Source organism: Eptatretus burgeri, chromosome 10 (genome assembly GCF_056783735.1).
Source record: "Eptatretus burgeri isolate ZD-2024b chromosome 10, Ebu_testis_v1, whole genome shotgun sequence".
Taxonomy (NCBI): domain Eukaryota; kingdom Metazoa; phylum Chordata; class Myxini; order Myxiniformes; family Myxinidae; genus Eptatretus; species Eptatretus burgeri.
Genome location: NC_140970.1, coordinates 67,654,355 through 67,680,896, shown reverse-complemented (window position 1 = coordinate 67,680,896; position 26,542 = coordinate 67,654,355). Strand labels below are relative to the sequence as shown.

Sequence of the window (26,542 nt, the reverse complement as noted above, 5' to 3'; positions counted from 1 at the left end):
CACAAATCGTTAGTGTTGCTCACTGGAAGACCTTTGTTATGAGTGCATTTGGAAGTGAGTTAGATTTGCTTTTGTAAGCTTGTAAAAGCTTGTAAAAAGGAAGGAATGTAGCATATTGTGTTTTACAGTAACGGGTAGTTGCCCCCAACTGGGAGTGAGGTTTAGGCTTCCGTGAGGAAGCAAGGGGCAGAGCAAGCAAGATGGCGGCTGGCATGAAATTCGGGTGTTTAGCTGTCATAAAACGCTTTGCCTTTATCGGATGAGCCATCATGTGATACATTTCAGTCTGAATACATTTTATTGTGGTGCCCTTTATATCATTGAGCTGTTGTAATATGTATAGTTTTCGTTGTGGGGCTACAAGGCTTTTTGACTGGTGGCTGGGCTGTGTGATTTAAATGAGAATTATTGAGAAAAGGATTCCAAACCATAAGTTATTGGTAGTCTCTGCTCCTGAACAAACCTCGATGCTTGGAAATGAACAATGTTCTTCACCAAATATATCAAATCATTATTATATGGTAAAAAATAAATAAAGCAATGATGGACTTACTTTCCTCCCCAGTAGATTTTGGTGGTTATTACGAGACTTGATCGCCTGTTTGGTAGAAGAAACAAAAAATAATCATTCAAACAGAAATAACATTAAGGAACAAATAAAGTGTTTGTTGTTGATTTCCTACTGCTTTGTGCAAATGTGTCTGTGAACACAAACAATGACTTAAGTCACTCAATGGTAATTATAACTTTGAAGCCATTTATATGTGGACAGTGTTATGTTACAAAAGCCAAATCTGCCATTTTTGCATGAGTAATGAACAGCCGGCTTCTTCCATTTGTCTCATCCTGGTCATGACAGTGGCCAGTATCTAGCTACATCCTTAAGAACAGAAAAATCTGAGAATAAACAAGGAAACTTTAGATGGGTACTACAAAATGCTACGTGTGAAAGGGCATTGTTGCCCCCAACCCCAACCCAAATCCTCCAAACTGAATAGAAAAAAAAATAATACAGAAATGATATTCTCACCTCCACCCTTTCTTCTTGATTATATTTCCGAGCACCACCTCGGCTCTGCCATGCAGAATGCATTATTTTACTTTCTTGTAAATTGCAACATTAGTACTAAATAGTAATATTTTATTTTAGTTATTAATATTCAAAAGCTATCAACTTAGCAGTGTAATAGTAATAGCTCATCAGCTATCAACTTAGCAGTGTAATTGTAGTAGTTGGTAAGCTATCAACTTCGCAGTGGAATGGTAATATTCCACTGCTAAATAGATAGCTAGAAATTTCCAAGTTTAGAGCAGCAAGAGGACTTGTGGTTAGATTACATCAGATATGTGTGGTGTTCAAAAAGTTCTACAAATGAGATTGTCACCGTAATCCAAGAAATGCCAAAAAGTTGAATAGGGTGCATATATAATATAACACTGAAATAATAATAATAATAATAATAATAATAATAATAATAATAATAAGTGAAAAAGACAAAATATCATAGCCCCCGTTGTTTTAGTAATTTGGCTGTAAGGAGTTATAGGGTAAGCCCATATTTATGTACAACTAAAATAGCCGCCAGTGTACCAGTTGGCCATCTTTGATTAGATTGCAAAATAAAGTGAGGGGCACGTGAATACCATCATGTTCTGTGCTTGTGCCAAGTTCGAATAAAATCGGACCATGCATGTCTGAGAAATGGTTGGGGACACATTTAAGTAAGAAAATGGCTGCCAGTCGGCCATCTTCTATCTGATCTTGAAAAAAATGACGTGCATATGCAAGCCATTATTCGTTATCTGTGTGAAAGTTTGAAAAACATCGGTAAATGGTTGAGGACATGTTCAACATCAGGTTTTTTCACATCTTAAATGGCTGCCAGTCGGCCATCTTTGATCGTATCGCGAAACAAAATGATATGCAAATGTATACCATCAAGTGTTGGCTTTTCACCAAGTATAAATAAAATCGGTCTATACATGTCCGAGATATGGTTGCGTGCGCACACACACAAGCACGCATAGACAGAAAAATCAAGACCAAATCCATAAGACCCCATTTCAGAATAAATCCAATGGGGGCTAATAATAACAGCCAAACAGGGGGGGGGGGTTATGTGCTGTGCCGCTACTGTTCTCAAGATAACAACACAGCTAAACCCTCTTCTCTTCGCAAAACTTCCACCCCACCAATATTCTACTTCCCATGGGGCTGTGGAAGAAAAAATAATTATATTCGTGTAATCTCAATTATATTCAGTTGCTGCTTTTATTGAACACACTATAAAATAGAATTGTGTCTTACTAAATATTATGTGCTTTTATCTCACTGAAATACATATAACCAAGACTGGTATCTCCAATGTTTAAATGAGACTGCCCAGCTGCTGAAGGGAAGAACGCATTGCTGGTGCCTCATTGTCCAGCAGAAAGTAATCCACCCGGTCTCTGTGTTTTTTCCTAACCCTGTTATCACCCTCTCCTCAAGGCTGAACTGGTGTTGACATTACTTTATGCTTGTCAGCCCTCCCCTCCATTTGCCCTTACCAGATGTCGAGCCCTTCCCCGTCTTTTTCTGTCCAAAATAGTATAAAGAGGATTGCTCTGTGCATTTTGAGTAGAAAGAGGATCGTGTTTGATATTGCTTGTCCTGTATTTCCTTCTTTCCCATGCGGATGTTTGTTGTTATTTGTTGTTGTTGTTTGCTGTTAATAAATGGTCTCAGACTCCGACAGAGAAGAACTGAATTTCTTCTGCAACTTGGTGACCGTGACAGGATGTAATTTGCCTAGGAGAATCGAGATCAGTGGCATGAAGTTGGTGAAGGGGGAAACAAAAGTGATTTTACCACAAAGGAAAGGGATTTCTTCCCTGAGGGGGAGAATAGGTGTATTTGCCCTCCCTCCCTGCATGCCTCGTCTCTCAACCATTTGTTAAACTTGCTTCCGAATTACATAAAGGAGTCTGAACCATTTGTTGTGCTTGGGGTTGTTAAAAAGATGCCGTGTTTCCATTTGCTGTCCTGGTTGTTGAAGAGTTGGTGTGTTTCAAGGTTGGCGTCCTGTCCTAATCACATAAAGAGCCATTATTTCAAGGTTGCCGTCCTGTCCCGATCAAACAAAGAGCCATTGTGTGCACCCCCTTTTTAGGTTTCGGTGCTACACTCAAAGTAATTTGGTGTCTCGACCTGAAGTAGGGGCATAATTTGGCGTCTCAACCTGAAGTAAGGATACATATTGTAATTTGGTATCTTTACTTGAAGTAGAGAGATATTGTGATGTGGCTGTTCCACCTGAAGCTGGGACATGAACTGGCTCATCTAACCTGAAGTTAGATAAATTAACTAAAGTGGAGGGATAAATTGTGGGTTTATTGTTATCTTCACCTGAAGTGGAGGGATAAATTGACTAAATTCATTGTTTTCCAACCAGAAGTTGGAGTTGACAGAATTATGGGTATATTTTCAACTGAATGTTAGAAGGATAGGGCACTTATGAATTGTATTTGTACAGAATTTGTATGAATTTCATTGAGTATTTTATGTGCAATAAATTGCATTGATTTGTATGTTGTGCTAAGTGTTGTATTATTTCCATTAAGTAAGCGATTGTTGATATAGTTTGTGTACGATATAGCAGTGTTTCAATTTGTGTTTTGTGAACTGGGAAGCTTATAGGAATGAATAAGCACGGAGAGTGGAGATGAGGATTGGTCGTCACCGTACACTGTGAAGACTCTGAATGAAGAGAGGTGCACATCTCTTTATCAGAGGAAGTACGATAACATCAGATTCTTCACACGCCATTGTAGCTTCGGCGTGTAAACAAAATAAGTGGTTTATGGCTTGTACTGAAAGACAGAGCCCCGGCATTATAATGCGATCTCTTTAAAGTTCAGGGCAAATGCCATTAAGAGTGTTTTAAGACCAAATAGTGTATGGGAATTTGATTTTGGTCAACATCTGAATTAGAAGTGATTGTAGACTCGATAAGGAACTGAAGATTACTGTATGGTGTCATAATCCCACATATTAACGAGAATATTTTGTTAGAAATAATATTGCAACAAATAAAGCGTGAAGAGAAATGGACATTCATAAAATAAAATAAAATAAAATAATTAAAACCACCTCAGCAAAACAGTTTGGGGACAGATTAAAATATCCCTTGGATAGGTGCACATGTGCCTCGGTGCATTGCCTCAAATGATGCATGAATGGAATGTGTGAGAATGCCCTACTCGTGCTGTGGTTAAGCTGTTGGAGTCAAAATGGATCAGAGCTCGGACTTTCTCACAGTTTGATAACTATGTATGCTATTTTGGCTTTTAACACTGCACGTTGCATACATAATAAATGGATGGTCTCCTCGGAGCATCATTTGAATACCTGTTATAATAATTATAATAATAGTGATGCATGCATGATAGTCTTGGGGTAATATGTTAAGTCTCAAGGCCACTTTGGCTTGGTGTTGATAATGCGAAGTTCGCAAGTTCTTTCCCTGTACGGGCCAACACTCTCCACTGAGTCTGTGTTTGAATCTCAGCTTAGCTATAGACTGTAATCTCTGTGTTTTGTAGGCAGGGAAGGACATAAATGTGTGTGCCGTCCCTCGGATAGACATTGAAGCAAGTGTCCCATGCGTGAGCATCAAAGCTTTATTTCTGAAAAGAAAATGGAGTTAGTGTATTCAGACATGCTGTGGAGTGTTTATATTTGTTGATGTCATGTGGAGCCACCAGAGGTCAGTCAATTTCATTGATCTTGGAAACACCATAGAGCCTTGGTTAATGGAAATGTAGAAATGTGATTTGTAATGATTTTAAAATGATGAGAAGTGGGAAATTGCCTCTAATTGCTCAGCCCAGAAAGCTGAGGTGTTTTTCTCTCAATTTGTTTTAATACCAGCTTCCTTGCAACACAGATGTTTAAAATTGCTCCTTCTGTTGACAAAGTTCTTGTTCTACAAGTAGCTGTTAGAACAGCGAAAATATATTTATAGGTACTGAAACCCTCCATTCAATTCATATGCAGATTTAAGGGGTGGGGGGAATAATGCCCCTGGCCCCAAATGGTGTTCATTTTCCTTCAGTTGTCTAACCTCCGCAAGGAGTTCCACATAGCTGCTTTAAACATTTTATTAGACCCAGCTATAAACGATCATATTGGTGTTTAGCAGGTAGGGCGATTGATTAATGTATGCGTGATCCCTCGGATGGACGTTAAACTAGGCGTGCTATCTTCATGAGTTAATGGATGTTAAAGACAAATTCCTGCTCAAACTACTGCTGGGAAAGCAATGGCAAACCATCTAGTGTAACCCTTTGTTTTTCACACAGATGCTCAGTAACAAGTATGAGCTTTATCAGAGGAGGATATTGATTCAAGCAGGCAAAATTCCTTGCATATAATGAATGAAATAATGATAACTCAAATGAGAATAATGGTATAACTGCAGGATTGCCATGAATTAACTGCGAGACATTATCAGTGCAAATACCTCTTATAATGATTGATCTGTGAAGCAAGTTCATCAAGTGGGAAAGAAAATTGTGTTAAAATAGTGATTTATGAATATGATTGGATAAATATGTTATTGAAACTTGTGCATCCTTCATAAATGTCAGACATCTAAGAACCAAGTCAAAGACATGTAACGAGTTATACACTTAGCAAAATAAGAATGCTTTTGACGGACGGGGCTGGTGCTCCTCGGACCCACAGCCTTCGCATGTTTATCACAAGAACATTCCAAAAGCTTAAAGCCAAGCCATTGATCTGCAAGCTTGCAAGCAAGCCAAGGTCAACTTACTCACACTGAAACCAAAAACATCTTTGTTGTCTTTATCTTTATATATTTTTTATGTGGCCCTTTATTTGTCAGGTTAATTCATGAATCAAGTTTAATTGGATGACAATTTTGTTACTATCACACTGATAGACCGTAAAGTTGTTTAAGAGAAATTGGATAAACTAGTACGGGCCCGTAGGGGCGGGCCCGTAGGTGCGTGCCCGTAGGTGACTGCCAGTATGTGCAGCCTCTCTCTCTCTCAAACCTCGAAAAGGCACATTCGCGGGTCCCCAGCAATATTAATGCAAAAGAAATAATAAAAAATAAATAAATAAACATTAATTGTGATGTCATTCGTGATGTCATAGCACCATGTCCAGTCATTGGTCGACAGATAAATGGCCGTAACTTGGGAACCGCTCGTCCGATTAATATCAAACCTTGAAAAGGCACATCCGCGGGGCCCCGACAATATTCCTGCAAGTTTCAATCAGATCGGACCGTCAATCATGCAAAATAAATAAATAAATAAACAAATAAACAAACATTAATTGTGATGTCATTCGAGATGTCATAGCACCGTGTCTTGTCATTGGTCGACAGATAAATGGCCGTAACTTGGGAACCGCTCGTCCGATCGATATCAAACCTCCAAAAGGCACATCCGCGGGTCCACGGCAATATTCCTGGCAAGTTTCAATAAGATCGGCCCGGCGGTCGTCGAGAAACGGCGGTCGCAGACAGACAGACAAACAGAGAGACACACACACAGAGATTGCTGGAATTATAGATAAATATGCAAATTAAGTTTACCCAACTTTTTGCCATGTAGAAGTAGGCAAGTTGTCGCAGGCATGATGTGGAAATTAATTAAACAATGTTAGCATTTGGTATTGTTTAAACTGTTTGGAGAAATTTCGTATCTTTTAACAACATTGTCAAAGTTATTGTTCTCAAATGATCCCAAATAAATGCTTTGCAGCCAAAGTTGTCAAGTTTTGCAGCTCGACAAATCATACTGCTGGGATGTCAAGACCGAGTGGCATGGGGGTGCTCGTAGAGCTGGGAGTCCGGAGAAAGACTCCTGGGTGGCCGCCCTGTAACAATGATAGCCTTTCCTGTTTAATTAATGTAACAATGTGTAACCTAGCTTTGAATTATTTCGGGAATCTATTTTGGAAATTATAACAACCTCACAGCAGCACACCAATGTGCTTTGACCTGTATTGTAGTGATGAACAAGTGATAATGTTTGCATGTATTATTCAACAAAAAAGTGATTTTCACACACCTGTTTACCGGGTTGGTTGTCAAATACATAAACATGGGAGAGAGTTGGTAACTAGTGGAGGTTGTGTTTGGTAACTGAGTTAATTACTTTCACACTCAGCTCATCAAAAAATTATGGTATTCTCCATTACAATTCATTATGGTATTCAAACCTTCATGTTTCTTTTGGTTACAATAATGAGTTGATTAGAGACTAGGTTCCTTTGGTATTGGAATTGTATTGGGAGGGCTTCTCTTTGTGATGGTTTTGTTTTACTTGTCTAGTCAACAGATTAAGTTTGTTTTGAAATAGTTTGAATTTGGATTCGTTATCAGTTGAAGGTCGCCACTCCGACACAGGATACCAGCAAGCTGGCACTCATTTTGCCGACCTCAGAAGGATGACGACCCCACCTGTTATTAATTCAACAGCCAAGCAGGATTTGAACTCAGGACCCTAGTATCCCAAGCCAACCACTCCAGCACAGATTGGTCAATATTATATATTAGGAATCATAAGTTAACTTATAAAGGGAAAATCAACATATGAGGAAAATCAGAATGGTATTTATATTAACCATAACACAGACATAGAAAGAATGACTAGACCAAACAGCAATTATGAAATCAATTTATGGAATTAGGAATTGTACCATGTGTTGTAATTGTATTCTCTCACTGATTAGTAGCTGGTACTGGCCTAACTGTAATTTAATTAAAATGCCTCCACAATTTGTAGAAAGACAAACAAAATATAAACCAGAATTATACCTAGTGTAGAAGGCATTAGAGAAATGAATGTTAAGTTGGTCAGAGTGTAAGAATTATATTATTGAAAATCGTGTAATCACACCACAAGCAGCATTAAAATAATACCAATTTTATTTGTTTTCTGATTAATTGGACAGGTGTGTGATTTTTGATTAAGTGGTACTTCTTGTACAATTACTTACCCATTTCCCATTTCAAAATTTGCAACGAAGGGAGCGGGGTATTTCTTACACGGACTTGGCCTTTATGAATGGAACTGCTAAGATATCTGGAAAAATAAATAAATAAATACATGGCAGCTGCTCTAGAACTGCTTGTGAAGTAAACTGTGGATAGTTTAGCAGATATGAATGTTAAATGATTGCAAATGCAAATGGTAACTGTGCAAAATCAAATTGCTTTGGATTTAGTACTTGCTCCTCAAGGGGGAGTCTGTCCTCTTCTTGGGTTTGAATGTTGTACTTATAACTCAGAAGAATTAGAATATACTGAAAATTAAAGAAGAAGAAGCTAACTTTCATAATTAATATACAGATGATGGAATATTTTTCTTGACTAAAAGGGATTGTTGGAGGATGGTGGACAAAATTATTGATTTTTGTTGGGCATGTTATTTGTTGTCATAGTACTTTTCAATTGTGCTACTACAACATTGCCTTCACTAAAGGCACCTTCATTGATTGCCTCATGCTTTGAGAGGAAAATTACCCCCTCTTTAATGGTCAGTTTGTTCAAACTGAAGAAGCCTGTCTAGAATTGTGCAAATTGGAACCCTGATAAATACTGCTGCCCTTTCTCCATGCAAATAGCAAATGAGATTATTTTTGAGTATACATACAACTGAGATTTCTTTATATTTTAGCATGTCATTTCGGTGTGAAAAAAGGCAAAAATTTGATATATCATGTAATCCAAGTTAGATGCTTCTCGAAGAACCTTTGTCACTCTTATTGAAATACATGGGCCCACTACGTTTTATTGAATCATAATCAGTGTTTAGCCTTGATTTTGTTTGTTTCAAAGTGTTGAGAGAAGTTGAGCTATGCAGTGTTCGATTTTGTCTAATGAAGCTTTGGAAGAACTTCCACCTAAAGATTGGATGATGGGGAGAACCCAGCTTTGGGTGATTGGGCTTTCAACATGTGATCATGGCATGCCCCCCTTCCTGAGGAGATGAGACGAGCATGGGGAAAAATATAAAAAACCTACTGAAGAAAAGGTTGGACAAATCAAACCCTGAGAAGGCAAAGACTTAATGTCACCATTGCATGGTGCCTACCTGGAGGAACGACCCCGACCACCCTCGCAAAACCATTGCACTGCAGATACATTGTGAACTTGCCATAGTTGCACAATGCACAATGAAGGCCCTGAAGGTCCATACGGTGAGTCATCTGCAACATGTGCCCAATGGTGTGGGGGACTCGTGGAGACATCGCGGCTGCCTCAAACGTGCATACCTCGCTTTGGCGAATCAACCAGATTGCACGAACTGCTGCTGCGAGGCCCAAAATTCTGCTGGGGCTGGATCTCTGGGTCACATTTCGAGTCCTCTTCGTCTCCTTCAATCCAGTGTCATCTGCAACCCAATGTCAGGCCCAAGCTCGTACCTGCCAGGATCTACCTTCTCTGCAGCTCAAGGAGCGCCTATACTGTGTTTCCTGTTGGGTACTGCTCTATGTACACCCTGACTCACTTAACTTCTGGCCTGAGGTAGCAAGCCTTTACAACTCGTGACAGCTGCTGACAAACAGGACGTAAACTAGGTGCAAACACCTTCATTAACCCGACTGGGGCGAGATCAAGATTGCCGTTGTCCAGCATTCTTCTCCTATGAGTGCTCACTGCCATTATTGTGGGTGAACCTGTGTAAGAGATATCTTTTCTCCTTTAGGAACGGGGTATGGTGATCATGTGTAATATCCCAAGAAGGTCCCAAGAAGGACCAGTTTGTGTTGATTGGACAGCTCTCCCGCTTCCTCATCGCCACTCTCTCACTTCCAGTCCTGTGTGATAGCCACCTGCATAGTAACACCATTGTGGCACACCCAGCACCAGATAGTACCCGCCCAAATCCCTGCCTGCCCCATTGTTTGGTTCAAATCTGGTATTTTGGTGCCATTACTGGGATTATGTTATATATTTCTTTTATTGCATATAAGTGTGTGTGCTTCCCCATTTGTTTGTCCTTTAAGCACATGGTCTGTTCCATTTATTTATTATTAGTGTCTTGTCTTCTCTTCCGTACTGTTATAATAAATAATTATTTGTAAGAAACATTTTCCCACCTTTTGCTTTCGCCTGCACTTGTAACAACCACCAAATTCAGTTTATTTACTGAACAATCCTTGGGAGATCATAACTTGATAAAAGGATACAGTTTTAAATGATGAGATTGCAGGGTGAATTGAGAGATTGTTTCAGTCATTTGTAAGGGTCAAACACCAAAAGGCACAATGGGAGATATTAGTCGTTGACACGAGTATACATGTGTGTGTGTGTATGTGTCGATGTGAGATGTTAGTCATCGACTCGGCACATTGACACAAGTGTGTGTGTGTGTGTGTGTGTGTGTGTGTGTGTGTGTGTGTGTGTGTGTGTGTGTGTGTGTGTGTGTGTGTGTGTGTGTGTGTGTGTGTGTGTGGGCGTGCGTGTGTGTGTGTGTGTGTGCGCACGTGCGTGTGTGTGTGTGCGCGCGCGCGTGCATGTATTGGTGTGTCGGTTATATCCATATGCAAGTTTCAGAAGGTGAAACAGAGCCCTCCCAGGTCTCAAAGTATCCATCTTCATGTGAGTGTAGGCATATGGGTGTGCACATATGTTTGTATATATGTGTATGTGTGTGTGTGCATGCAAGTTTCTGTTGTTGACTGCTATCTCCACATGTGTGTGGGTTTCAGGAGGTGGAACAGAGACCTACCAGGTCTCAAAGTATCCACCTCTGTTTTGGTTAAGGATCACAATTCATGGACCAAGCTGTGAAGTTTTCTTGTTCTCAAAGTTTTGTTCCGAGGGCTATTTTCAGGATCGTCACTCATCCCCGGACAACTTCCAACTGTAGTTTGTTTGTAGTAACATTCCCAAGGATGGTTTTTAAGATCTCCGTAAGGTTCTTCTTTCTCATTCCCGTTGCTCCAATGATCACTGATACATTTTGGTGCTCTTCAGCTTCCAATTTTATTTCTCATTTAATTTCTAACTTGATTTAAATTCTGAGATCCTGGTATTTGGTCATTTCTTTAAATTCTACATTGTTTAGGTGAAACTCGCTGGGTACAGAAAGCTCAATTAGCAATGTCTATAATTTTTTGTACCTCAGTATTATATCCGGTCACAATGCCTTGTTTTCTTCCCGGTGTGCGTGCGTGCGTGTAAAACATATATTTCTGTATATTTTTTGCAAAATACGTAAAAATTGGTGTTTCTTGGATTATTGTGAGTGCTTCATACTTAGAAGTTTTTGAACTCTCCCCATGTACATACTTCCTTGGTGTAATAAATTAGAGCATATGATGTACAATCATTGTCTTTATAATTTCAACTGCAATGCTTGTTTATTTTTCAGTGCCTTATCAATTTCTTCTGAGAAACAAATGTAAGTAATTATAATAATTACACACACAAAAACTTGAATTGACAATTTTAACAATTGCGGCACATAGCCTCTAAACAGACAGATCTCTCATGAAAAGACATTTTAAAATCTAAACAAATGTCGACGATGCCAATAATGGTTCAAACTCCTGACAAAGGATGAAAAACTTCCATACCATACATAGTACAACTTGAATTTTCATTCACGTGTTTTCATCTAATATGAATCAGAATGAGAACCTTTTCATTAAATAACAGCACTATATGAACACTATGGTAGATGTTATATGAACACGACAGTTAGAGTTCAAGGATATCTTCAGTCTGTGTTCTTCCATTTTAGCCTAAGGTAGTCATTATCTCAGCAGCCAGTTTTCTCATTCAAAACCTCTTAAAGTGAGACAGTGACAAGCTTGTGTGAATTCTGGACCTTACTTTCCACCTGCATACACTTCTGCCGTGTCAAAGAAATTGATGCCGTTTTCATAAGCTGCTGTCATCAACTGCTCAGCTGTCTGCAATGAAAGAAGAAACTCTATCACATGAAGATTCATTAGACTGCCTAATCAAATAGTCTCATGTGGTGTATTTGAATCTGTTTTACCAAAACAGGCAAAGTATGCCAGATATTATAGCTGCCAATTACCAAATAATGCTGATAATAATGCAAGGAAATGCAATGACAAGGAGAAAAAGACAAGTTCTTCCCATGCAGCCTACACTGTAGCTCCATGGCAATAACAGAATAACAACATGCTTTACACATGATAATGGCTATGTGGAGGGATGGAGACAACCAACCAACCAACCACACTCTATCCTGAAGCAGTCCCCATACCCCCACACACCCCTCTTTTTAATGCTGCTTCACTCACAGCATAAACATCTCAAACATTGCCAAGTCTAACATTGGAAACCACAAAATGATCAAATGTAAAATTGCAGAAATAGTCTGAGAGCCAAGATGACCTATTGTGTCACCCCTGGTACACCCAGTAGGATAATTTGCCACAGTTATAAATCTCATCCTTATTTTATGGGCAAAGTACCAAAAAAGGGCCAAACAGTCAATAAGTGCAATTTATAGAGATCCTGACAGGTAATGGATAAAAGCTATATCATTAACTTTTACAGTTGTTAACCAATCTGGTCAACTTCTCCATCAAATGAAGGTGATGTATAGCTTTTGGGAATCATACAGTATACTTTACAAGTTCCAGGTGCATAACATAGCCCACAGGGTTGACTCGTAATGTGAAAGAGCACAGAAAACTACATAATTATTATTATTATTTTTGTATCAACACAACCTTTGTTAACATCTACTTGTTTCTATTATAAAAAGTAGAGGTTATTGGCAATCGACCCTGGCATTCAAAGCGATTCGAGTGTCAGCCATTGTGACATGGATGGGACAAATGTTTGAAAGATCATCAAGCAGTTTGTGAAGTACAGTGGTTTTCAAACTTTTTTTCTGGCGACCCAATTTCAGAACCTTTCCACATCGCGTGACCCAAAAGATTCAAAACCAAATTCATAATATATAAGATAAGATTTCAGATGACACAAGAACATTTGCTGTTTACTTTATTCACCATCGTCATGTTTTCATAGACGAGTAGACGGAGAATAGCCGACAGTATCCAAATAGTGCAGTTGAATGTTTCAGAAGTTTAGTCCGAATGACATTTAGATATATCAGTGAGAAGGATGAGCCTGTTTTTCAGAAACCAACTTCTCTATTCATGGAGAAGTAGATGACAATGCCAGGATCATATCATGCTCCATTTCTAGGCGATTTCTGTACTTTGTTTTAATCACCACCATGGTGTAGAACGACTGCTCACAAAAGTATGATGAAGGATATGGCATGAGAACCTTCATGGCACGCTGTGACAGGGTCGGGTATGACGGCAGCATTTTGCACCAGAATGTCAACAACGAATTCGTCCGCACAAGAGCCTGCGCTCCTGAATCCTGCTGGAACTGTACAAGCTCTTCCTGTGCTGTATCATCTCCATCAGCACTCGAGTCCAGTGGAGCCGTGAAAGGGTCCCAAACCATAGAAAAGGACTGCACATCCAGCTCAGGGAAATAGTGCTCGAACTGTTCAATGAGCGACCGAAGGTGACGTGCTATCTCCCCAGAAATACTGTTGAGCTCAGTATCATCGTACTGGCAGGTCGTTAGATGCTCCACCAGACGGGGGAAAAGGCTGAAGCGCTTAACAGCTGCTTTGTCTGCCAGTAATTTTAGTCGCCAGAAATCCGCTCATTTTGTCGTGAAAAATCGATTAGGTTGGCCTCTTTGCCTTCGAGGGAGCGGTTGAGGACATTGAGGCGTTCAAAGATGTCAACGAGATAGCACAGTTCTGACAGCCAAGAGTCCGACTCAAGCAACGCTACCCATGCTGTTTTCCCTTGTGTTCGTAGGAACTCCTTCAGTTCATCTTTGAGCTCGTAAACGCGCAGAAGAAGGTTTCCCCGAGATAACCATCTGACTTGAGTGAAGAATAGTAAATTCTTATGGTCGGCGTCCATCTCCTGGCAGAATAGCCTGAATAACCTAGTGTTGAGGGCGCTCGATTTGATGTGATTCACCATTTTTACGACTTCTGAGAGCATGCTCTGCAAGGTTTCTGGCAAAGTACGAGAGGCGAGCGCTTCTCGGTGAATCATGCAGTGTACCATGGAGGTCTGAGGAGCCACCTCAAGCAATTTAGCCTTGAATCCAGAACGCACTCCTAACATTGTTGGCGCACCGTCTGTTGTAGAACCGAGCAACTTTCCAAAGTCCAGATCATGGTCACGATAAAACTGCTCTACTTTCCCAAAAATGTCCTCGCCTTTGGTGGTGGCCTCCAATGGTTTGATGAGCAGAGGCTCATCGACAAAGTTATCAGCCTTGATGAAGCGGACCCAGACGATGAGTTGCGCGTACGATGCGATATCAGTGGACTCGTCCAACTGTATGTCGTGCCACGGCGATTTCTTGATCTTCTGTACGACCTGAGCCGTTACGTCCAGACTCATCTATCTATAATTCCAGCAATGTGTGTGTGTGTGTGTGTGTGTGTGTGTGTGTGTGTGTGTGTGTGTGTGTGTGTGTGTGTGTGTGTGTGTGTGTGTGTGTGTGTGTGTGTGTGTGTGTGTGACTGTGACCGCTGTTTCTCGACAACCACTGGTCCGATATAATTGAAACTTGCCAGCTATATTGTTGGGGACCCGAGGATGTGCCTTTTCAAGGCTTGATATTAATCAGACAAGTGTTTCCAAAGTTATGGCCATTTATTTACCAACCAATGACAAGACAGGTTGCTGCGTGGGCATGGCCGATGGGGAAGAGAACCTCAGCCACGTTCCCCATTACGGGTTACAACGTACGGACTTCAGGAGAGTGATGACTTCGTGTACTCTAATAATTTCTATTTCTTATGCGCATTTATAGATAAACACAATGCCCCAAGTTATGATCGTTTTCATATTAGACGGTACATAAATTTCGGTAACATCAGAGTGAGCTGGTGTGCTCTGAACCAGGAAGTAAATTAATTATTTTTTTTACATGAACGTTTTTTTATCTTCTCTTCTCTTTGTGTTTTTCCTTGCGACAATATTGCGAAAAGGCAAAATACGTCAGCGCTAATTGAATAATTAGCCTTTAAAACTAATAATTTATCAAAACGTTGGCAGATCCAGCAGCCTCCGCATTCTTGCCCTGGACGAGGAAACAAAGAAGAAGGGCCATTTCCTCAGCAATGTTGTTTATGAAGAGGTGCTAACGAGATAAAGGTGTGTACATGGAGACAATTATTATTATTATTATTTATTTATTAAAGAAAAATTGTTCCGAAAATAATTTATCAAAAAAAGTGCACAACTTTTTTTTGTTTCCAATTGTCAAAATGCTGTGGCCTTTGGAAGTGTTAAGGAATTCAGCTCTACTCAACATGCTTGCCAACAAAATACATCTCAATTTGGTGGTAAAAACGATTCACAATGACAGGTTTCCTTACTCATTGCTTTGCAGTCTGCATTCAACCCCTTCATTTGTCATCTCATTGACCTCATTTCATCTATCTATAATTCCAGCAATCTGTGTGTGTGTGTGTGTCATCTATCTATAATTCCAGCAATGTGTGTGTGTGTGTGTGTGTGTGTGTGTGTGTGTGTGTGTGTGTGTGTGTGTGTGTGTGTGTGTGTGTGTGTGTGTGTGTGTGTGTGTGTGTGTCGTTTATGAGAGTGAAGAAACGGCCTGTGTGGTTGTTGTTTCTGGCACGCGGTTTGAAAGTTTTATTTTTTTTTTGTTTGCCCGTACGGCCACGCACGTACGGCCACGCACCTACGGGCATGCACTAGTATCTTCAATTCTGTGTTGGCTGGTGTTGTCAGAGAGGGGTATAACTGCCAGTATCTTCACCGCTTCCTCCCCAACAATCAGAGATAGCATATCCTTTGCACATGGCAGCACGAGTTCTTCCGCAATGGAGTGAGGCTTTTTAGTCTTGGCAACATGAGGCGACACTCGATACGAGGCCTCTAATGCCCGAGAATTGGTCTGATGGCATGTACCCTCTCTGTCAAGACGTGTATTCTTGAGTGCAAGAAGTTTCCTCTCAAAGAACGCTCTCTCCTTATCCTGATAAGGCGCATGTTTTGTAGTCAAATGCCTCTGCAACTTATTTTGTTTCATTGACTCCGTAGAAAGCACTTCAAAACAAATCACAGACTGAGGCCTCTGTTCCCCCACTTTTATCCACCGCGTAGTAAAATCCAAGGTCCTGAAATTTATCCTGGTAAGAACGTTCTCGAGATTTGCTGGTGGCCGTTGCTGCCATCACAAATGAGGTCTTGAGTCATACGTGGAGACATGAATAGACGTTAATGATAGTCAGAGTCTGAGTCTGAGAGGCCGTGGATCAAACCACTAATTTCCCGCCAAAATGAACTGCCGTTCAGCGAGCCCGCGCATCGGCTGGATCTCATTCCAAGCGTCATGTTGCGCCGGTTCCCATACTTTGAACGAACCGTTTATATTACATCCCGCAAAAGCGAACACCGATCGAAAATAGACAATTTTTTTTCGCTGCAAGCGGACGCCCGTGACCCCACGAAATTTGCTCGGCAACCCCACTTGGGGTCGTGCCCCCGGGTTTGAAAAACCAAGGTGTAGTATTTGGGGAACCACTTAAAAAAATTTCATCTTCACACAATTATCAGTGGAACTGGTTAAGTAGAATATCAAATTTGATGTAGGATCTCATATGGGTTATTCTTTTATCTCATCTATGATAAAGTCGAGGAGAACTTTTGAAGACATAACGATGTCCTTCAGTCAGTCAGTCCTTTCCTTCCTTCCTTCTTTCCGTCAATAGGTCCATTAACATTTCTCATTTTTGCTCATGTGGGACAATGCTATAATTCCTTTCATGACCTTTTTCCCAAGAGTCTTGTGCATGTATTGATACCAAACATGCCCAAACCAGACATCGTTCACACAATTTCTATGCTGTACTTTGTCATCGAAATAGAATAGAAATACTGAAAAGTTGCATAAAATTTGATGCATGTCATGAACAATGTTCTCTAGTGTCAACACACAGATAGCTGATTTTGTCCCCTTAAAAAAATTATGCTTGCTATCTATTCAGAAATATTGATTCATGAAAATGCTATATCATTTGCATATTCAGATAATTTATGCAAATATGAAACATGTCCCATCCAAAATAATCATTGAACATCATAGATTTCCATTTTGAGAAACATTATTTTTTATCTCATACATTTTTCATGCAATCCCATGCATACAATGACCAGAATTGTAGATATGTCTGAAACATGGATAAAATTAGCATATTGCATAATTAATGAGGTAATAATTAGAAAAATTAACATATTATGAAGAAATTTATAACACCATCGTGTACATTGCATGATAACATATGCGCATGCAAATTTTACAAGTTCATCAGAAAAGCTACGTAGTCCCTCCTCCGCCCTCCCCCGAGTCAAGGAGAGCTCAAAATCGCCCAGTTTAGTTAGGGTTAAACCATTCAAGAACAATTCCAGAAATGCAAGCATCTCATGCAGGTTAACTTTTAAGATCAAAAAGTGTACGTAACTAGGTTAACTTTGAACCACCAATATAGTTGTTCAATATAGTTGAACCACCAACCACTCTTCCACTTGTTTAAATCACAATCAAGACTTTTATATTTTAATCACAAATGTGTTCGCTTGTTTCTCTTTCTCCCTGCTGTTTACATCTATCACACTCCCTGCGTTTTCCTATTAACTAAAACAGTTCCAGTTCTGATTTCAAAGGAGAAAACAGGGTAGGCAGGTGCCAATTGTTACTCTTAAAAATTGGCTGAACCTAATGATGAATATGCTGGTAAAATATGATGAAAGCAGATCTAAGTTTTCCAGTAATACTGGACATCATTTGGCAAAATGACTTTGGTTGCAAGAGCACACAAGACGAAAAGGGAAGTCCAACATCACCAAAAAAAATTTTCTGTTAAATGTTTGTCATTCACACAGGGGAGTAATAGGGATGGCTGATTTTGTGATTGCTACTTTAGGATCACAAATTCCACCTCATTGTTGTACCATTCATGGAAGGCAATTCCACTGCAATTTTGTTTTGTGCTGGGTTTTTCAGTGTTCACCAGTGCCTGCACAGAGGGGGACTTCAAAGTGGTTTTCCCCATTCTGCAGTAAGAGCTTTACATCACTGTTACAACTTAATTTTTGGTGGAAGGGAGCGATGTGGCCTGGATGCTTTTGTGTCATGGGAGATAATTGAAAAATGTTTGCTGTAAGCCAGTGAAACATCCAGAATCGTTTACATTCCGTCATGCCAAAAGGTTATGGTTTTAGTGATTGCAGAGTGCAGAGTTAGTGATTTACCAACAAATGCAGAGTGCAAGAATCCTGGAGAAAGAGTACAATGCTCAAGGTCATCTGATAATTTCAGAAAGAGGTTTGGAGAAAATAGTGGGGGTGGGGAGGGGAAGGGTTGAAAATTCAGACAGAAAGGTGGTCAGCACTCACTCTTTGCCTGACAGATTACGGAGCTAAGTGACTATCATTTGTGGTGTAATGGCCAGTAGTTAGGTCTAGTTGATCTAGCAATATAGATAAAAGCACCACCAAGATGCCATTGCAGTCACATGCTACTGAGAAAAGAGAACGTACAACCACAACTGCCAGAGCTAACCAAAGCAGGCACAGAGTCAAATAAACATGAAAAAAAAGAACAAGGATATGTGCATCGTTAAATGATAGCAACAAAGGGTGGTTGCCAAGTAATTCTGTCAAGTGAGCTGTGCATCTTGAACAAAGTGCTTGGGATGGACAAGGAGTAATAGGTCAGAAAATATCCCAAAGCAAGTATTTCCATGAAGCCTCTCTTTTAATTTTTTTTAGCAGTTACACTAAGGTGCATCTTCAATCACACACATCCTTACAGGTGATACCAGAACTTCAATAGGTCAGCCAGCACAATGTCAGTGTTTAACAGTTAGTTATAATTCTAAGGCTGTTCATGCTGGGACAATCTGGCATAGGTATATAGACAGAACAAACAGAATATGCCACCATGGAATTGCATAGAGTACTTTGTGGCAATGATGCAGGAGGGAACATATATTTCTCCAAGCTCTTCCCCAGAGATCAACAAATGCAAAGGGAACGAATGTACAGGTTCAGGCAAAATTATACCAAGATGAGCCCAGGGTAGTCAGGATTTGTCAGAAAATGAGACAAGAGAAAGCGATAATATTTGTAATAAACAATGTTCAAAACCTGAACAAATTTCCAAATGGAAGGCCGCTTTCAAACAAGCAAAAAGCAACAATGCATTAAATTGCAGCATCCTTATTATGGAAACCATAGAACTAATATCAAGAGGTTTCAGTGTAGAGAGGCTAGAATAGATCTATTGATGATGAGTATTACTTGTGAAGAAAAGGAAGACAAGACAGAGAGAGCTATTTACATTAAGGAAGAAGAGATTACATGTTGTTGAACTGTGACTTATCCCGATCACATTTGATGCTCTGCCATTGGCCAATGGTGGGTGATAAGGTTGTGTCAATAATGCTTGGATAAATCTCTGTCCGAGTGTTGTTGATGATCAATGTTTGACTAACGAGTTCAAAAACGCGCAGGAGAAACATGAGCCCGTTTTAAGCAAACCAGCATATTGCCAACCAAATGCCGTCTCACACCAGAAATGACGTGTATGAAACGTCATATGGAAATTATGTGTACAAACTAGCGCTCTATGTCACAGGAGTGCCATAGCTCAAACTTGGCAGTTGGACTTTGTGGAGCTTGCTAAGTGCAGGAATTTGGAATTTGACCATGGTGCCTCTGATATCTCACATACTCTTCATTGAAAGACACTGGGATATTTAATGTCCATCAGCGAGTGCTGGCAAAAGGGTCCCTTGTGCAAAGCAGAATGCGGGGTTAAGCAATTGGTTCACTTTGTCTGTCTGTCTGTCAGTTGAGAAACGTCAGTTTATGATCAAGGAACAATTTAATTTGAATTGAATGTTATATTTTGAACACAAATTGGAACATGAATCTGAAAACAAACTGTAGTATAGCAGTACTTGGCTCTGAATTTGTATAAGATACAGGAATAAGATAGAGGAATAAGATAGTGTTGTTTTTTTCTCTGTCTACTTGTCCGGCAGTCAAACATAATAGTGTGGCGTTGATGGCTCAACTAACATCGAGCTTGTCACGGCGGGAGGTCGAAGTCCCGCGATGTCCCGAGTAGCTCAAATGAGGCGTTCTGAATTAATGATAGTAGCGCACAAGTAGAAGGGAAATGGGACTTCAAGAGCTTCCCAAATTTTACATGTAAGTGAATGGGAAAAATACTGACTCACACTTCTGGAGCACCTTTAGATCACCCAAAACCAAGACTCTTCTCCCTCTCCCCTTTGGGGCTTCTAGAGCATCCCAAATTTGACATGTAAGTGAAAGAGAAAAATACTGACTAGCCCCTCGAGAGCACCTAAAACCGAGACTCTTCTCCCTCTTCCCTTTGGAGGGGGAGGGGGGAATTAACCTCAACAAAGGGCTCTCTTCTTATGATTCCCTAATACCTCCCCGCTCTCCTTTCTCCTTTCTTGAAACATTGAAATAGAGGAATTGTGAGATCTCTCTTTTCCACTCTGCCAGTGAACCAACAAATATTCTTTTACTCCTCAATTTTTCAAACAACTTCATTCTCTGACTACTTGTATCTCCATCTAGTATATTAACAAACAATAGATCTTGTTGTTCTTTCTCCAAACACCTCTTCTGACCTCGTATGAAATGATATTACTCTCTCAATGATCTCGTCTGGGAACCTCCAGAACACCATGTTAAGATTGTCGTGAATTTTTTTTACTTAATAAATACAATATTTCAAAACACCAAAGACAAATTTTAATCAATCTCTCCTTTTATAAAGGATAGTGAAATATATTCCTCTAATGTTAAATTGAACAAAGATGATTTTAATAACTTCTGGATAAAACCTATTATGAAAAATAATATGAGTGCCTCAATTTCATTTCAAGGAAGAGCATTTTCCCTCAATGGGAAAACATCAATTAAAGTTGTCCTCACAAAAGTTTCACCCTTACTTCTTGAGATCTAGAGTAAACTAGAAGAGGTAATGAAAGTTGTAAAAGTGTTAAAAAAAGAAAACCCTTTTTACTGAGGAAATGGCTAAAGAGGATAAAACTATTAGTTAGTAGTAAATGTTGAGAAATTTGTGTTTTTCTTAATAACCATAAATATGTAAATCTTGAAGAAATGAGAGATGTAAATATCTCAGGTGAAATGACATTTCGTCCAGTTGTAGTTAGGTACCATTTTAAAATTACCTTCAATATAAAAAAATGTAGTAGTTGAATCTGTTAATGAAAAAAAAAAAAATGGACAGAGATGGTAATGTTTTTACTCGTAATTAAATATGAGTCATTATTCAAGTGAAGATTTTGAAGATCATCATAGTGATGATAGTATCTCTATTGGAACAGAAAACAGTTAGGATACCGAGAGTTTGTGTTCAAACGATAGTTATGAAAGTGGTTTTATAGATGATCATGACAGTACCGATGAAAGTACCAAAGATGAATTTTATTTGAAGTAAAATTTTACGATATAAATATAAATAGTATACTGGATCTTGAGTCTCTTAAATTCCCTAACTCTCCATATGACAAATTTGAGAATTATCCTGCATGTGATAGAGTGGGATTAAACACAGAGTCAAAAGCCCATAAACAATGTATATTCTGTGATTATGTTCTAATTAATGAAAATAAAAAACATAAAAAGGAACATAACTGTTTCAAAATTACACCAAAAATGAATTACTTTACAAGATTAGTAAGAGAAATGAATGTTAAGTATAAGGGTGATAATATACCTTTTATTACAAGAGAAGAGACTGAACAAATGAAGGTAATGTTTCATGGATTGATGATATATATTATTCACGATTGTCATTTTCAGGAAAATATGAACACAACATATTGTATCAATAAAATAATGGATTATCTTGAAATTAAACCTGGACTCGGGATAAAACAAAGAGTTTCTAAAAAAAAAGCCTATAAGAATTTCAATAATATATTTTCTAAATATATAAATTAATGATTTTTTACCCATTTGGGAAAATAAGATAAAATTTAACAACCATAAAAGTCTTCCAAATTAATTAAGATGTGTCATAGTTGGTTCAAGCAGATGTGGAAAAACCTGCCTGCTTTTGAAGATGCTCCTTACTCCCAACTTTTTAGATTTTGATAATTTAATAATTCTCACAAAGTCAAGTTTTCAACCTGAGTATCAATGACTCACACATGGTTTTAATGCAGGTCTTCAAAAATAAGACATAATTGGTTTATTTAAACTTCAAAACAAACAAAATGATTATAACATTTAAGATATAATACATCTATTTTGTGATTCACAGAAATGTAAAATAAATCAAAACCTATAACTTGTATTCTTAGTGATAATACGGATGATATCCCTTCACCCCAAGATTGAGATAAATAAAAAAACGAATCTCGTTATCTTTGATGATTGTATTAATGAGAGAAACCAAGTGGTTATAGATAGCTATTACACAAGAGGGGAGGCATTCTTCTTGTAATTGTATTTATCTTTGTCAATTATACTTTCAACTCCCTCGTCGCTAGACAAGAAATAATGCTAATACTTTTATTTTATTCAAGTTAAATTCAACAGATATGTATATTTTTTGGAGAGACAGTTGTTCTCCATTGTGGAGTAAAAAATAATTTGAGGAGTATATGAAACACACGACTGGAAGATATAAATATATTGTTGCGAAACAAGATGAGATACTAATTATATTTTTCAATAAATAAATGGATGCGAAAGAACAAGCAAGAAGGTTGAAGGAGCTTCAAAAGTTAGTTTCAAAAGTTGTAAAACAACATGGAGACATAAAGAAGAAATGCAGACAGAAACTAATGGGTGAAGAAGCATTTGAAAGAAAACAAGAAAAAAAATTTAACCACTTTTAAAAAAACTCCCCAACAAATGTCTACAGTTCCTATGACAGACAACACCCCTAAAAAAAACCTTCAAATGTTAAGGTTTTTAAATTAAATGATAGAGCAAGAACAAGAGGATATAGGAGAATTAGAATATGATGATGAAGGATTATTTCAACAACTGGAAGAGTTGAATCAACCCCCTGATTATGTTGTGAATGCTCTCCAAAACAATGAATATTCAACAGATTCAAAAACCATAGTGGGTCTCATTCCAACAGAACAACCAGCAATATTCTATCTTGTGAAGGAAAAGGTATTGATATTTAATTATGAATTGAAGTTCTTGAGTTCTGGCTGACCACCTGTTAAATTAACCCCAGATTAATGTTTCTTCTTACAAAAGATGGCTATTACATTGTAGCCAAGAATCAAATTTCAGATTATTTCATTGAGCCGTTGAACATGAAAAATGAGGATGACAGAGTATATATTGATTTGCTAAACTCGCTTAATTATGGGGTTAGTGATGCTGGAAGAAGAAAGAAGAATGAAAATGAGAAACAAATTATTGAGCCTTTAAGTAGGCTTGGTTCAGGTGTTAGTTTTCTTCCAAATGACCAATCACAATTAGTTAATAGATTGTTATTGCTGTTAGGTAGTAAAAAGGCTGGAAACAACAATCGTTTTAATGAAGCATCAGCCATTTTAGACCAGTTGGTGAACATGAAAATAATTAATAAAGGTCAATACAAAGACATTTTATCCCATATTAAATAAGATGAGAAGCACAATCCTTAGTTTTAATTTCACGAGTGATCACACATCTTCGTTCCCATACCCACTATAACTTGATGTGATATAACACTATAACTTGATATATAAAGTGATAACTTGCTTCCTTTTTGTGAAAGACACTATGGGATTTTTAACATCCACCAACTAATGTTTGCAGATGGGATACCTAGGTTCACATCCACACAGGGGACGACACACACATTGCTGCCTCACCCTGAGGACGAAACACCAAGATGGGAATTTATAGCTTGGCCGAGATTCGAACCGAGGCTACACAGCTCAGAGGTAAGTGCACATATCTCCTGGGTACATATCTCTCAGTTGAAAGCTGCCAGCCCAAGTAATGATATTGGACCAGGTTAAAAAAACCATTAGATAAGCAAATTGTATCTAAGCAGAGAAATTAGAAGGACACAACTAGCTGGGACAAGTCGGCAGGTAAGGATCAATAAATTATTTTTAAGGATACGAATGAGAAGGGGTAGGGGTGGGGGAAAGGATATTGTCATTTTAGTGAAACAATTTGGTTAGTTAAAATAAAAAGACTCAGTTGTCACAAAAGGATGGGTGATAGGAAATTGCAAATTCATTTTTTGGTCCCAATCCCCATAATTTGTTGTTTGAGAAGTCCTATTTTTTGCATTCAGGAATTTTCATCCCATCCTTAGTCATACAGAACATCTCAAGTAAATATGCTCTTTAAACAGCAAGATAAGAGAAAAGGTGTAAAAGGTTTGAATGACGAGAAATGTATGGTTCAAACACAAGGAGTGGTCAAAATTCTGCCATTTTGCAGAAGTAATATGGATATAGCTTCAAAAGTAATAAATCTGAGGTCAAGCCATGGGAATACAATGGTAAGTATTGAAACGTTTTTAAACCTAATTTCAAGTGGTGTGACGTTAATTATGTTTAAAGTATCTCTCGTCTTCACGGCCCATACCTCTTCATTGATTTGACTTCCAAATGTCACCCATGTTCCTGGAAAACAACAACAGGGTTTTGAACAGTTTGAATAGATTCCAAACAATAATGGCCATGATAAATTGATTGACATTTCCTTTGTGTTACTGTATGTACATTACCATTAAGATACAGGAATCGCTTTAACACCTGACATGAGTTTAACACAAGGAAAGATCCATCAACTGCATCGATCAAAGCCAGGTTTTTACAGGCAGCAATTTATGGTAAATGAGCTCACCAACAACATATTCTTAAACATCAATATTTAAACTCCTCAAAATTCTTTAAGTTGCCTCATATACACGCTTCGGGGAACATCGGCATTTAACTGTTACCTTTCATCCCTCCATTCCCTTATTAAATGATTTCTTACAGGTCAGAAAAAAACATTTTAGAAAAACGAAAAAACATGTATGGATGGAATCTCCCAAAAAACCCAAACAAGGTAGGAAGGAATGACATCACATTGGCATGACAATGCATGGCATCACATTGGCATGACAACGCAGTCTGGTTTTACACTCTTGGAGAATTTAAAAGAAAATAATTGTTATGGTACTGATGCAATACCCAAGAGAGAATGGCGCTTCCTTCCATTGGAATCATTGTAATTGCTTCAGCCATTATTATGCTGGGCAGGATGACAATTATCAACATTTCTGAGGATGAACAAATCGGCAATTTTGTGTTCTCTCGATCTGTTAAGGCTTGGTCACAACGAACCCACGATGCATTTGTGCCATGACACGACAGAAAATTTGGGCAATTCGTGGGTCATCGGGGGTCGTCGCAAGACAGTCCTACAAAATTTTGAGCATCGTGGCATCGACTTGCCATCGTGAGGCAAAATTGGACATGCACCTTTTTTGCTCGACGATTTTTTGTGGTATCGATGTATTGTGGCTGTCGTGAGTCTGTCCTACGTTATATAGTCGGGAGACGGATGCGCGAGCCTCCCATGAGTGACCCACGACTGTAGTGCGACAGTCTTGTGACAGTCGCACGACTGTCGCACGCGCATCCCACGAGTGAACCACGACCTGATCACGTGAAAAACAGCCCCCCGACAATGCCCGTCAACTCAGGATGGTCCCATGACTGTCGAACGACTGACTTGCGACACACCCACGACATAACCACGACATATCTTTTTTTTCTGTCGCGTCCCCATCACCAAACCATCTTTAATGTGTCGTAGCCCTTGTGACCACTCAAAATAGATTTCGGGCATGTTGCAAGATCTGGCCATGACAAATATTTTATGGGTCGACCACGACAAAATTTCGTACGATCCGTTGTGCCCGGGGACTTACTTTAGTCATGTGTTTTAGTGTATTTTTCATTGTTGTCGGGTATGAAAACGTTTGAGAATAAAAGTATTACTCTTAAATGCTTATGACTTCACTCTGTAATGGTTTTTAAGGGTATTATTTTGTACACATTTGAAGGGGCAGCCATTTTTTTCCCATGCCATCCCTACATATGGAGTTCTGCCATACGCCATGACACTGCACAATACTCCGACTCTGGAATATGGAGGGTGACTCTGGAAAATCCTCTTTATCTCTTCAGAACAACCCTCATCCTTCAGAAAAACAGGCAGCAACCTCTTCCCTCTCTACAGACCTTGATAAAATCACAAACTGGTCAAACATGTGGAATGAGTCTTTTAATCCGAAGAAATCATTTTTTTTTTCTTTTTCTTTTTCTCTCTCTCTCTCTCTCTCTCTCTCTCTCTCTCTCTCTCTCTCTCTCTCTCTCTCTCTCTCTCTCTCTCTCTCTCTCTCTCTCTCTCTCTCTCTCT

The 26,542-nt window shown here is 38.9% G+C and overlaps 1 protein-coding gene across 2 annotated transcripts in view; it reads right to left on the bottom strand.

Moving 5' to 3' along the window:
- Nucleotides 1–459: 459 nt before the first annotated feature.
- Nucleotides 460–26,542, bottom strand: part of LOC147018766 (voltage-gated potassium channel subunit beta-1-like) — a 127,030-nt gene continuing 100,947 nt past the window's right edge. The window contains exons 3-6 of one of the 2 annotated variants that reach the window (XM_085898811.1): nt 24,716–24,753; nt 11,865–11,944; nt 1,031–1,075; nt 460–598 (exon numbers count right to left, since the gene is read on the bottom strand). In XM_085898811.1, the coding sequence (XP_085754937.1) occupies nt 550–598; nt 1,031–1,075; nt 11,865–11,944; nt 24,716–24,753 (212 nt within the window). In that variant the 3' untranslated portion in view covers nt 460–549. The remainder of the gene's footprint in view (nt 599–1,030; nt 1,076–11,864; nt 11,945–24,715; nt 24,754–26,542) is intronic. The other variant, XM_085898812.1, reaches the window with a different exon arrangement.